At 37.9% G+C, this 14,047-nt stretch overlaps 3 protein-coding genes across 3 annotated transcripts in view; 1 reads left to right on the plus strand and 2 right to left on the minus strand.

The window, feature by feature from the left end:
• The window catches only part of LOC131440306 (kelch-like ECH-associated protein 1B), a 61,495-nt gene extending 59,498 nt beyond the window's left edge, over positions 1–1,997 (minus strand). The window contains exon 1 of the mRNA XM_058611458.1: positions 1,873–1,997. The gene's annotated coding sequence lies outside the window, so the exon portion shown is untranslated. The remainder of the gene's footprint in view (positions 1–1,872) is intronic.
• Positions 1,998–4,965: 2,968 nt separating this feature from the next.
• Positions 4,966–7,093, plus strand: LOC131440308 (transmembrane and ubiquitin-like domain-containing protein 1). Its single transcript, XM_058611462.1, has 4 exons — positions 4,966–5,160; positions 5,385–5,710; positions 5,789–6,332; positions 6,399–7,093. The coding sequence occupies exons 2-4, from the start codon at positions 5,494–5,496 to the stop codon at positions 6,868–6,870; spliced, it is 1,233 nt and encodes a 410-aa protein (XP_058467445.1). The 5' UTR covers positions 4,966–5,160; positions 5,385–5,493; the 3' UTR covers positions 6,871–7,093.
• A 10-nt stretch (positions 7,094–7,103) lies between these two features.
• LOC131440307 (uncharacterized) lies at positions 7,104–10,038 on the minus strand. The gene is made up of 4 exons (XM_058611461.1): positions 9,851–10,038; positions 9,046–9,778; positions 8,559–8,981; positions 7,104–8,496 (listed from the first exon to the last, which is right to left on the minus strand). Exons 1-4 carry the CDS (start codon positions 9,862–9,864, stop codon positions 7,288–7,290), a joined length of 2,379 nt encoding a protein of 792 aa, XP_058467444.1. The 5' UTR covers positions 9,865–10,038; the 3' UTR covers positions 7,104–7,287.
• Between the last annotated feature and the right edge of the window lie 4,009 nt (positions 10,039–14,047).

Raw genomic sequence — 14,047 nt, forward strand, 5'->3', positions numbered from 1 at the left:
ACGTGATCCAAGAACATAGACTTTGTTCGCCTTGATTTGTATTTGTCTTGTATCAGACGAAATATTGTGAATAGTTCAAATATATGCAATTATAATAGTGTTGCGGATCATAATATTCAACCTTTTATTTGTATAGCGTTGAGTTTTTTTTGCGAATGTGTCACTTTATGGTTCTACCATACGGAGATTTCGTTCCAAGCAATAAAGTTTTTTGTCATTATAAACCGACTTCATCTTATTGAAATTAGAAATAATCTGGGGCACTCAAAATTTACCCCGGATCAGTTTTAGGGTTCTCAGGCGGAAACGACATAATATAGCATTTCATCCCATTGCAATGTTGGGAAAAAATTAAAATTTCGAAAATCACGACTGAAATTATTCACATGAGATTTTCAGACAAAAAATTATCGATCAGAAAACTCATTGCAGAACAGGTCAGTACTGATTTTTGCAAGTTATTTAACATGGCGAAAAATCAGTTGTGAAAAGTTCACTATCGAACATTCTCCGATGAACGAAAACCGAACCTTCCTGAAAATGTCCAGTGTACGTTAGAACTCGAACATAAGAAATCTGCGTTTTATACTCTGAACCACCGACCCGGTTTATGACAAAGTACAAAACCTCCAAAAATATCAAAGCATGAAATTTTACACCAACTCACGAATAACTGAGTCGCAATAACTGTTCGTCGTTTGAAGTGATCAAGCAATGACGCCATTTTCCCACATCTTCATAACTGGTGTAGTAATTCCCAGCAAGTGCATGAGACATTGATGAAAACTAATTATAGTCGGAAAGGGTCAGGTCGAGGGAGTATGGTGTGTGAGGCGAAAATTCCCATCTGAATTCAGAAATGATGTTTTTAATCGCTTTTGCTACGTGCTTGGGCGTTTTCCGTGCTACCCGTCTTATTGATCCGATCAAATGTACAGCATCGTTTCCTTCGTTGTCGAAATAAATCAATTTCTCATTCTTTTGAAACCACTTTGTTTCATGACGAGAGAGTGAAATTCCTGGTCCGTTAATGAACCTTGGACATGTTATATGCTAAATTAACACACCGCCGGCAATCCCTGCACTTATGAGAATAATATTTCAGCATGAATGATGTGTGTTAATATTATAAGGAGAATATATATCAATATATCACTGCATCATTTCTACATTGATACAAAACTACTCGTTACCACTTGAGTCGTGCAACTGCCAATAAAGTAGTTTTTATTATTGTAGCTAATGGAATGCGGACGGAATAAACATTTAAAAAAGTATTTATAAAAATGGTAGTGAATCTTCAAGTACCAAGTACCTAATAAGCATGAGGATGCAGTTTCCCTATCGTAATTGTCAATAAAAAGTATCTCGTTTTGGGAATTCCACTCCATTTAAACGAATTGTATACATAAAATGTTATATACTAGCACAGAATGGAAACACTAGTACGCGAGCTCCACTTTAGTAAACACTGTTTATAGTATTCAACATCGGTAATTTCATGCACAAGCAGCGCAGACTGGAATAAACTGTTCCTGTTTAGATACTGTCGAGTCATGCGTAAGTGCTAAAACTAGAAAATTATGATATTTCTGCATCGCCATGTGTCTCACTGCTTCTACGTAATCCGAAATACGCAACCACTTCTTGCCTTCGGTCAACCACACTTCTATGCCATCACATCGTTGGATCAATGCAAATTTGTGGTTTCATTGAAATAGTGATGTTTCTATTCCTAGCACGTAAATGTATTGTGTTCCGTCATACGTAGGTCTTGCCGTAGATTACCATTCACTTTATTGTCCACTTGCGATAAGAGGACCGAAAACGCAAGGAGATTCGCATTAATATCAAATAATGCTCGCTACTTACTGTTTCGGATCAGGTGAGAAGGAAGAGTGATTGGATATAATCCAAAAAACAATCTAAATATATGCCAAGAGACACTACTGTTTACAACTTTTTCGCAACACTGAAAATATCGAACTGAGTGAGACGGCCACTCATCTTTCTCAATCCCCATCCAAACATCGTGCATGGCACATAAAGGGAACGTAAAGAAGAATAGAAAATTATGACACACGAAGAGAATCCGACTTTTGACATGGGTAGCATTTACATATCTTATACCCTATTGAAAATCCTTCTAATTGTTCCTACGACAAAAGTTATCTCCGGGTGACCACTGAAAAACCGGTAAAATGCTTACGATTTTGTCGATGAATTGATACCACATGATTAAATAGTGAATAAATAGTCCAGAACTTGCGACATTCTCGATGTGATTTTGAATCGATGGTGGGGGACGAGTATAGCACATTTAGTTAGTCTATGCCTTTCATGCAGCGGCTCTGGGAACATAGGATCAGAAAGTTTTTCTGACCTGAAGAGGCGAATGACCTCAAGAATAAAATCTCTATAACAGAAGCAAAGAAAAATTAAAGGAAAGGAAATTAGACGTATCGAATATTCAACATCATATTGTAGTTAGTTTGAAACTACCAGAGTTGAATGAATGTCCGAAAAGTTCTAGAGATGAAAAAAAGTCTTACGGAATTTTACTGAATATCGAATGGTTCTTGAAAAATAAAAAATAAATCCATTTGAATTATTGCAAAGAATCTGTTCAATTTGTTATTTTTTCATCCTACTAGGCTATGAAAGTAACAAAATATTGTATGCGACATGTTTACATATAATTAGCCCTTCCAAATGTGCATTGTTGCCATAGTATTTTATAATCATTTTCGATGGATAGTATGGCTATTTTACAGTCATTTTCAAATGGTTATCGACGCTTATTAACGAATGTTGCATCAACTACGGAATAAACCGTGCTGGTCGTTCAATCGAGTGTCATCTGAGTTCGACTTCAATCTTTCACATAATAAAATAAATGCCTTACTTTTTACTTAGTATTAGAATTAGAAATTATCATTGGGGTCACATTGTGTCTGTTGATTTTCAAATAAATAAAAATAAAAAGAGTCAATAAAATTACACTATAAGTCCACTGGATCACGGTTACTGATCCAACATTTTTCGATGGATCGTATGGGGCTTTGAAATATGTAAGTTTGTAGAGTATGAAGAAAACAAATTACACCAAATTTGAAATACTGTTTTTGAGTATGTTTCACATAAACTACTCATAAAAATTGAATTGCAGATCTAATACGAAATCATCCGCAGTTATTTAAATGTTTTTTTAAATAATTACTATACATTCAATCACGCACGGCAAGACAAATTTACGAATTTTTCACAACGTGGAGTCTACTGAGTTCACGTATAAAAATTACAATGTTCATGGTAATATTTTAAACAATTTTAATATTTTGGTAATAACGGTAATATTCATAGCTAGGGTAACAGAAGTATTTTGGCCACTTCATATATTTTGGCCCACCTAACGAGCTTTACGGATTTAATCGATGTTAAGGAGCGGTTAATAAGCGGAGTTAATTATTTTCTTTATTTTTCTTCTAGTAAAACATTCTAAGAATATTCTGTAAAATTTTCATGCCTATTGGAACGAAACTCTGGAAGTTATAGTACTTTATCTATGGATATCTCATTCTGCGAACAAGCAAGAGCTCGACGCACAGGCCCAAGATTTCTACTTCGATTAACTTCAAAACTCGACAAAACATTCTTGAAATGTTTCATTATAAAAAATTATTAAAAAAAAATTATGATTTTTTGAAAATGATAGACCCTACGGGCTCCCTTGAGTAATAAATTGTTTCCATTGATTTCATAGACAAAAAACTTTAAACGCGTTTTTCTCGAAAGCTCGAAAAGGTTTTGAAAGTCCGTGTCCATCGTCATTCAAAAACTACTGCACCATTTTTTTTCAAATTTTGGACACACTTTCTACATACAAAAAACCTGGGGTCTGGTTTGACGTTTTCCTTTTTGTTGTTTGTTACTTTGGGGAGGTTTTACAGTTACAAAATGGCGAATATTTTTGTGAAAAATCGTAGTTTTCACTTTTGAGCAACCACCAAAAATTAAAAAAATCAATCAAACGTTGGGGTCTAGAAAAACTTCTACTCTAACTTTGCAGCTTTGATTTGTTCACTTTTGATTAGTCTGCGGTGAGATACAGTGGACACCGTAAATCATGATTTTTAAGAAGCGTCCTCAAAATACCTCTTCACCGACCTAGTTCTTAATATTTTTCTATAAAAAAAACTACAAAATGTTGTTCGAATGATACTTTTTATCATGCAAAACATTGGACTTTATTTTGTTGAACGATAGTTCTGGATAAAATTCCCAAAAATGATTATTTTTTCATCGTTTAGACCATAACATTAAATTACCTGTTGAGGAAGGGGTTTTCAAAGATATTACAACATTTGAAGGATACTTTTACAAAGTGGGCCAAAATACCTCTGCAACCCTAGTTGTGACTAAGCAAGTACCTTCAAAATTCCTCCTCAAAGTTAATGTTAGCAGGTAATTTATTGCCGTTATCAAAAACGGACAAATGACAATTTCTGTATAAAATGTTCAAAACGACGAATGTAATAATGAGAGATTCTCTTTGTTTACTTTCTCTTTCGATTATTACGGTACTCTTAGCAATCATTCACTCCAATTATTTACCGATAATATTACATAAAGTTATCATCTCTGAATCTGCACTGAAGAAATTACCGAGAAATGAAGGAATATTCCGCAATAATCGAAAGAGAAAGTAAACAAAGAGAATCTCTCATTGTTACATTCGTTGTTTTGAACATTTTATACAGATTTATTCAACATTGTTCATTTTCACCATAACCACGTAGTTAGTGCTACCAAGTTCTTCTTTTCAGTGTGTGTGCCTAGAAATTTATAACAATTTTAGAAAAAAATATTGAAATCAAGTGCTGATTTCTAGCAGTGTGGTGTAATTTTGCTACCAATGAAAATGACAATTCTCGCTGCTTGCGTTGTTCTCTGACATTCGTAATAAGTGCAAAACGTCACTGGGGCGTATACGTCATTACAAAAAAGGAAAATTTGTACAAAATAGTTCGTGATCGTGCGATCATTACTGAAAAATATCAAATCGATTAAGCGCCGTTGTCTTCTAATTCGATCCTTTGTTTTGATCGACCAGACCAAATTTCGTGTCATAGTTGCCATTTACATAAACAACAAGCTTATGTAAGTAGATTTCATACACAAATGATTGGCAAATTTGTTGTTTTGTTCAGCGGTCGTATGTTTTCGAAAAATTCGACTTGTTAGGCAAATACAGCAAATTGGCTCAATTCGTCTACATGTAAATTAAAAAAATCAATTTGTTCTTCTGTTGTTGATTCCTTATTATCTTCCTAAAATGAGTCGTTTCTTTTTTATAACATTTTACGCATTTTCATCACGATCAGAATGCTTGTACAAGGTGACATCTATAAAGTAAACCGTGACAAATAAGGCTACGCAAATATAGTTCTGCGTTGAGAAATCGGTGGTTTACCGATCAGTTTACCTGGTATTATGTGGAAAATGTTGCCATTTTTCGAAAGTTCAGACGAAGTGATCAATCAGTGGACACTGGGTATTTTAGCTCTGATCATTGTTTACTTTGCCTGGCGCTCGACATACGTGCGGGAAGATCGCACCAGTCCGAACTCGCAGGCTGCCGTTCTAATCATCGAAAACAATCTGCGGCGATTAAATCGTATTACACAACAACCGGTCACCATAAACATTCGTGAGTGTTACTGTTTTGTTTTTATTTTACAGTAGATATTTGGCGTCAAAATTCATGTTTTTTGTACCGTCACCTCAGTTCGCAGTTCATCCCAGCAGTCCAATATTTCCAACGTGACCGAAACAGAAGAACTTGATCTGGAGAACGACAGCATCGCATCGTCGATTGACAACATAACACAGTCTATCCTAACGGAAGCGTCCGAATCGGCCACCGGATTGGACATCAGTGACTCGGAAACATATCCCAGTACATCAGCTCCCGGTGGTGGTCGTAGCAGTTTGGATGAAATTGATACCGGACCGGAGGAAATAATACGCCAGATGGATCGTGATCTGGACGATAACAGCCCGCGGTCATTCGAAGCATCGGCGGCGACAAGAGCAAATTTATCGATTTCTTCGGATGATGTTGGTCTTCGACATCGGCGGTATGCTCAGAAAGGACAAACAGCCGAAGTTAGTCACGCTAACGACGGCCGAGGAGCGGGAGAGCTAAACGATGCTCAGCAAACGAAGGAAAAGCTACAGGCGAAGCAAATAAGAATTAAGCTAAAATATTTGAATGACGATTCAAAGCTAGTCGAAGGTGATCTGAACGAAGGGGTTGGTGATTTCAAAAAGTTAGTAAAACTAAATTTGCTAAACATTTTTTTTAATGATTGCTCGTAATGTATGGCTGTTTTCAGACGTAATTTCACTATTGAACTGGCGGCGAAAAAGCTTGTACGATTGGTTTTTAACGGACACGTGTTACAACCAGATTCAAAAACTTTAGCAGCCTGTGGATTATTTGACAACTGCGTCGTGCACTGTTTGATCCACAATCCAAGATCTCAGCTGGCTGGTACCGAAGACAATGGAGCCAGCGCCAACTCTGGGGGAGATCGGACAATCGCTGATGGGGGCAGTGGTGGCGGCATTTCGGGAGGAATTGGCTTTGAAAACAATGACCGCAACAACCGAACACGCTACGGAACATATTTTATATACATTGGGACTTTTATCTTATCGGCAACCATCTCCTACTGCTGGTACTGTCGGTTTCACTACGGCCATCTGTTCAATTTAAACTCCACGATTGGTCTCATCGTCACGACTACCATCTTTCTAATAATGATGCCGACGATCATTCTTACCGATAGTCACACAACTAACTAGACTTCTACTAAATTCAGTAAAAGCATAAGGAAAATGGTGAATATCGATTTCATCGACAGGAAGAAAAAAAAACACGTGCAGTTTGAAGTGAGTTTCCTGAATTCCGGTTAGACTTGTCGTTGATTCGCGCAGAAAAAAAAAGTTAACTCCACATTTGCAGGTCTCTATCCAACCCGTTTCATTGTTTTATGATTAGGAAATTTCAGAAATGGAAAATGAATTAACTACGCTACTATTGTTAATCAACAAGTGTTTAATGATAATTCCGAATTCCGTTAAAATTGAAGAGGGACTAACAGACTGTGTAACTGGAGAATGAATTGTTTGTTTCGTATTGATAGTATGTCTTGGACAACGAAGAAAAAATATAGCATTCGATTAAAACTTCAGGATATTAAACGAGAGATCAGAAATTACTCAGAACCAATCGGCACTCTCCCGACTGTCGGAGTCGCTGTAGAACTGCTGTTTCTCCTCAGCCGTGCTCGTTGGTTCACGCTGTGGTTTGCGGCGTTGTCTGGGGTGCTTTTCACCATCGTGCAAATGTTGTATTTTTTCCAAATCGACAACTCGCTTGTCGGGCAAACTCTGGAACAAGGTCGCCCTACATCGCGAGCTGGAGTAGCATCTCCACACGCGCCAACCATCTTTATGGTTGTAAAAATGACAGTACCGGTTTTCTTGGTAGTGCAAAACCTCGTAGTCATCGCCGTAGGTGCCCATTTGATAATCCATTGTGCCGTCCTGCTCCAGCCTGATCCTACGACGTTCGTCTTCCGGTTTGGTCATTTCGTGGTTGTGCGGTTCGTTGTTTTCTCTGACCATACTGAAATCTTCGTTACACGAAAACGCTGCCATGCAACCGTTTCTTCGCTCCGAGCAACGATAGTAATAAATGGCATTTTCCCGGCGCACCTGTCTTCGGTACTCGTATCCCTTGTAGTACTTGAAAATCGGAGCGTACTTTTCCACGTGTTTCGTTTCGATGATAAAATCAAAATCATCTATGTCTTTCTCCTGTTCCGGCAGCGAATGGCTGTGTTCGTTCAGGCCGACAAACTTAATTACCGTGCCATTGGGAATGAGATAAATGTACGCCGAGCACGTATCGTCCTCCAAGCAACGGCACGCACGTGTACCGTCGATTTTAGTGTTCATAATCGTGTACCGCAATCCTTCGAAGATGATAATATCCGTCCCCGCTTGATTTTTACCCACATGATACTCGGTCGATTCCATCGACAGTGATCCTTTGCGACCTTCGACAATCAAATGACCCTCCTCCAGTTTGTACGCATCCGTATCGTGATTGTGAGGTACCTTTACCAGGTGCTTGGCAGCAACAACTACATCATCATCGGTGGAATAGATTAAAGTCGAACAGTTGTGGGACTTTCTTAAATAGCACTGCCACACCAGACATTTATTCTCCAGTCGTCGACCGGTGAAAGTGTAGTAGTACCCATCGAAAGCAATAACTTTGTGGGATCGACGGAACGAACGCTCGGAAGCTGTTCCAGTATCAGTACAACTTCCGCTGTACACCTTCATTTCGTTATCCGGCGTAACGTAGATTACTGCTCGACAAGAACTTATGGTGCAACCGTAGATTTTAGCTCCATCATTCTGCAAAATATATTTCAAAATGTTTATTGCAATCATCGAGAATTCTACCTGTCAAAACTCACTCTAGTTGTCAACAAACGATGACGATGATCACCATACACCATGACGATCTCTCCCGTCGTAAGAAGTATGATGCTGTAGTTGTACAGTTGACGGCCACTTTTAAGCACTTCCGCTATATCGTTTGCCGATTCGGTGTCCATTGGTTCCAAATCCTCTAGTTTCGTATTCATCATTTCATCCAACTTATCCGATGGATGGTTGTGTTCATAAGTATTCTTCTGCCAGAATACGTAGTCTTTAGCCGTACTCTTCGTATAAAGCTGTGCGGTACAGTCTTTCTCAATACATTGCCAACCATGACGAACGGACAAACCCGTTTTACAGTAGCGAAATTTCACATAACGATAACCGCGAAATGCGATATTGATCGATCCGTGTCCCGCGTTATAAACTTTGAAATCACGCGAGCTGCCTCTGCCGCTCTAAAAGCAACAGAAAACATATTCATGTTTACAATAATTAGCAATTCGAACTATAATCTTATACCTTACTCCTCTCCTCTGTCTCGTCGGTATCATCGGCAATTGATTTCCTTTCTAGCCGTTCCTTTTTCGGTTTCGAAACTGTTGTCAACTTTTTGTATCGTCTAGGGCGACCTCTAGTTCGTGTTGGTTTAAAACTGTCATCCGATTCAAACAGCGCTTCCTCAAACTCTTCTTCCTCCTCATCTTCCAGTTTCAATGTTCGTTTCAATGGTCGTCCTCTCTTTTTACCGGTTTTACCGGACACGGAGCTACGCCCAACAGATCTAGTTCTGGGTTTCGTTTCGCTATCCCTATCATCCCTATCATCATTACCGGAAACTGGATCCTCGAACGGATCAATATCATCAATTTTACTCGTGTCCTGTTTTACTGACGGTTCATTGGATTGTGGATCTGCTGAAACCGGTGAAAAGTTTACCATTGCGAAGCTTTCGTTGAAAATTTTTGTGTCCGACTGGCCACGTGCATCCAGCAACAGGTTATTGAGTGTTTCACATTGACGTCGGAATTTATCAAATTCTTCTAGAGCAGTGACGCAACGAGAACAAATACAACAGTCCGGTTCTTCCCGGTGATTTAGGCTAACCAATGCTAGGTTAGAAATTTTACGAAACAATTCGTTGTCCGGATTGTCTCCATACGGAAACACGGTGCGCAGTTTAAAGGCCTTTACGAAGCACAGCCGACAAAAATTGTCTTCTTGACCGCCAGCAGCGTATTTGGCTACGTTTTCCCTGCACGAAAAATGATTCAATCATGATAAAATCGAATTTTCATTGGGATGAACTACTGCAATGTTTACTTACTTAATAGTTTCCATTGTTAGTTCAAATTTACTCGCAATCCATTTTCAATTACGTGCGGTATATAAAAAGGTACAAGAAACGCCGTCTCCGAAATACTAAAAATAATGTTTGTTTTCGTTTTCTGAAAGCGGGGTGCTAGACTATTTCTAAAACTTTCCTCTAAATTCATACGCAAGAAAATTCAATTGGCATATTGTGGCAAAACTGAAATGTAGAGGCGCTGCTAGTCTAGAGATGATACTTTAAGCAAGAGCTGTCAAATCGGTAGGAAAAATTCAAATTACTCCACCTTTTCAACGATTTCTTATGAAAACGTGCAAATTCATTTGAAAAATCATAGTAAAAGTTGAAGAAAAAGTTTTTACTCTGAGGTGGTAATGTTGATCTTAGTTCATTGTGCGAAATCTACTGTTTATTCAGAATAGAGCATTAAACTTGGTTTGATACCATTTTTCAAATGCCTGGAAATAACAAATAAAGTATCCAAAATAAATACTCGATCGCTATACATTCTAGTACTCGAGAAATCAATATTACACTGGTTTCTGTTTAAAAAAATGTTGATCCAAAAAAACCTAACCTTACCCAATTTCACATATTCCTGAAGATTTTCCATGTTTAATTATAGTTTACACTAAAAAAAGTAGTAGTAATCACTTTGAAATCGATTTTCTTCTACTCCGAGTGTACTTTTATTGCTAATATATATTTGTACTATTGAATAAACGATAAAAATGTTGCAAATCACTACTGCCGATATGAAAATTTCCGAAAAAATCCTCCTTTTCTTGGTTCCATTTTTCATTGGCAGGTGTTGCTACCGGTAAATCAGCTTTGCGACAATGTGCCAATAATGATAGTCGCGTTAAGAGTGAAGCCAAAAAGAATCAATCGAATCTTCAAAGGGGCATCAATCGTGCAAATTAAATAGATATTGTTTTGTTGCTGAAAAATTTATAAGGATTTGTTTTCTTACCATGACTTAAAATTTAGGCAGCGAACTTGATTGATTGAAAATGTGTAAAATAGATAAATTCGACCGTCTCACAACAAAAGGGCCTAACTGTAAATGACATTTTCTCTTTGTTTACTTTTTCTTTTACGATTTACCGAACTGATTTTATATTTGACGCTTCACTCTTCGCAATACTTCCAAGGTAAAACTAAGAGCTTTCGATTTATATTGGAAACTTTAGAGAAAGCAAACAAAGAGAGGCTCTCATTTGCAGTTACGCCCTTTTGTCGTGGGACTATCGAATTCGGTTGTGGAATTATACATAGTGATGTTATTAGGTTTCGGATAATAAAAAAGGAGTCGCTTAGTGTAATCGATTACTATTAAGCATTAATCGATTAATGGAATTAATCGATCAAATTATTCTAAACAGAATCAGAGCTGCCAAATGAAAAACTGTGTTGAATAACGAATTTTTACCATTATTGCATCATACAACAAGCAAAAATATGAGAAAATGTGGTTGAAATGTCTTGAAAATTGTCAGTTTCTCGGAATATTCAATAAAATCTATGATCAAACGGATGGAGAAATGTATGAACATTGTTACCGTGGCAGAATGGACCATGAATCATTTTTTAAATTGAAATTCGCATTTCCTTGAATTATGCCAGATGAAACTGCAACTCTCATCATAGCAACGTTTAGCCTTAGGGTGAAGCCAGAGAGAAAGCGACACACGACGCGAAGCGAAGTGATGCGAAATTTGAAAGATCGCACGGAGTTGCGTGCAGAGCTCCGTCCATTTAAGTTCAGCAGAAAAATGACATGTATGTCAGAGTGAGTGCGGTGCGATCGGCAGTATTCGCCTTGCAATGCATCAAGTTCACTCTGACATAATTGTCCTTTTGCTGCCGAACTTGAATGGACGGAGCTCTGCCGCGCAACTCCGAGCGATCTGTAAAGTTTCGCTTCGCGTCGCTTTCTCTCTGGCTTCGCCCTTAGGCTGCTGACAGAGTGAGCGCGAGAAGCTGAACCGAGCTTGATGCTGACCAAAAAAGGAAACGTACTTACAGCAAAACAGAGGGACCCTGTCAGATTGAAAGCTGAGCCGATTTCTCTCTTGTACTCTGAAAGAGTCCTTTTGATTTGCTGCTAGTATCATTCCCACTTTTGATTTGTCAATGTAAGTCACTAGCTCGACTCAGCTTCTCGCGCCCACTCTGTCTGCAGCCTAAAGCTAAACGTTATCTACAAACTGATATAAATTCAGATTAATTGATTGCTATTAATCGAATAGCTCGATTAGTGGCACTGCCGTCAATCGATTACAAATACTCGATTGCTTTATCCTTTTAATCGATTGCTTTATCCTTTTGATTATTCGAGTAAAAAAATACATCACTATTTATACACACTTAAAACTTAATTTGGATTTCGGCGAAAAAAATGCTAAATAGGTTTTTCCAAAATTCTCTTTTTATTTTTTACTATTTCTCGGCAATTGCTAATATTTCGTTTTGAAAATTATCGTGTTTACCAGCAATTGGCCGTTTTGCCGAAATCAGCAAATTATTGATATCAACTTACCGAAATCTGGGTAAACAACTTTTAGACAACCGAAATTCGGTGATTCATCGAAGTAGCCATGTCTCTTCAGTGCAAAACTAAGTGATGTAAATAAGTGCATGTGTTCATATGTGGAATTAGTGGCAAATAAAAATTGAATCCGAATATAGCGATATGTTTCGTGATATTAAGAACAAATTTGTTCAATGTTCGACTATTATTCGAGACAAAAAATCCTCCAGAGCATTCTTACGGAATAAATATCTTCGCAACGATAATCTACTGCATGAAATTGATCGGACTCCGGTATGATATATTTCTTTAAATATACAATGTTTTATTGAGCCATTTATTTCGTTGTTGCGGAATCTGATTTTCTGTGGAAAATCGAATTGTGTTCTCTACTGTAAATAACATGGAAGTACATCCATTCTACGGCGTATATGTTTGGCAATATTTTCTTCAAAGGGCATAATTTTTTTGAAATTTCTGCATTAGTTCACATGCTTGAACACCGATAATTTTGGTAATTTGTTTTTCAAAAGCGATGAAGATCTCGGTAATTTGTAGTTTTCTCGAAATCTAAAATCTCGGTGAAAGCAAAATCCCGGAAATTTCAGTTGTTTTAGTGTTTGCCGAGCACTCGGCTGTTCAAATCTCGGCAAAGTTTTTCCGCTTGTACGCGGCGGGCAAATTCAGCAGGACAGGCTAGTCAGTTCGATTTGAGAAGTAAAACAGTTCGGTCGTAAGAACCACATGTAAATCGAAGTGTAATGTTTTTTTTTAAATACATTGATGAAACAAAACACATAAGTGTATATTTCGCTGTTCATTGAAGCAGTGGTGATGAAGAATTTCGAAATCTTACCGCAGCTACAAATTGCTTGCCAGACCATAGTTTTTTACCAATTTTTTCGACTTTAATCAATGTCTCGGACTGGTTTAACACTTGCCCTTCTCGCACCGTATAATATTGTGGTCCCGGCAAGGATTTGTAATCGAGTTTCACGTAGGTTTCGTCGTCCATAATCATGGTTTCCAGCAAGAATCGTATTGTACAGCTTCCGAACCCTCGGCCTGATCGATGCTACTTGTTTAGACTACGTTTTGGTTGTTTCTGCTATTTATAGGTTCGAAGATTCAAACGTTTTTTAGCACGAAGAACATTTGACTTCGAAGTGCCCACTTTGTTGGCCACATCCCGAACTGAAACTTCCTTCTTTTGCTCGAACGCCTTCAGTATACGTTTATCTTACTGAGGGTAAGCAGGACCTTTTTTTCGACCCGTTTTCGGTTTATCCTCAAAGGTGTTATCCTCACCGAACTTTCTGATTGCATTTCGCACGGCTTTTTCTCTTACTCCTTCCATTTTTGCTATCTTACTCAGTGACAGTCCGCGTTCTGTGCACCATTTGTACACAATTTTTCGACGTTGTTCTGCTGAAAGTCCACGCATTTCGAAACAAACTGATGAAAACGAATTTATTGGTTAGAGAAGAGTGTAAACAACAGGACGCAGCAATAAAAATTGACAGATTCTGAACCATTAGGAAATGGCAGCGGTTTTTGGTTGCGTTCATACTTTCTGGGACAGTCTTTATTTGACTTCCAATCAATGAATTTCGATAAAATCAAGAGAAATATCTTTGCTTTGGCTCTAAGAAGCAATATCG

Source organism: Malaya genurostris, chromosome 1 (assembly GCF_030247185.1).
Source record: "Malaya genurostris strain Urasoe2022 chromosome 1, Malgen_1.1, whole genome shotgun sequence".
NCBI lineage: Eukaryota > Metazoa > Arthropoda > Insecta > Diptera > Culicidae > Malaya > Malaya genurostris.

Coding starts and splice junctions, on each gene's coding strand:
- LOC131440308 (XM_058611462.1), top strand. CDS start 5,494: ATGTGGAAAATGTTGCCATTTTTCGAAAGTTCAGACGAAGTGATCAAT. Junction 5,711..5,788: donor ACCGGTCACCATAAACATTC/GTGAGTGTTACT, acceptor CCGTCACCTCAG/TTCGCAGTTCATCCCAGCAG. Junction 6,333..6,398: donor GGGGTTGGTGATTTCAAAAA/GTTAGTAAAACT, acceptor GGCTGTTTTCAG/ACGTAATTTCACTATTGAAC.
- LOC131440307 (XM_058611461.1), bottom strand. Junction 8,982..9,045: donor AGACAGAGGAGAGGAGTAAG/GTATAAGATTAT, acceptor TGTTGCTTTTAG/AGCGGCAGAGGCAGCTCGCG. Junction 8,497..8,558: donor ATCGTTTGTTGACAACTAGA/GTGAGTTTTGAC, acceptor TATATTTTGCAG/AATGATGGAGCTAAAATCTA.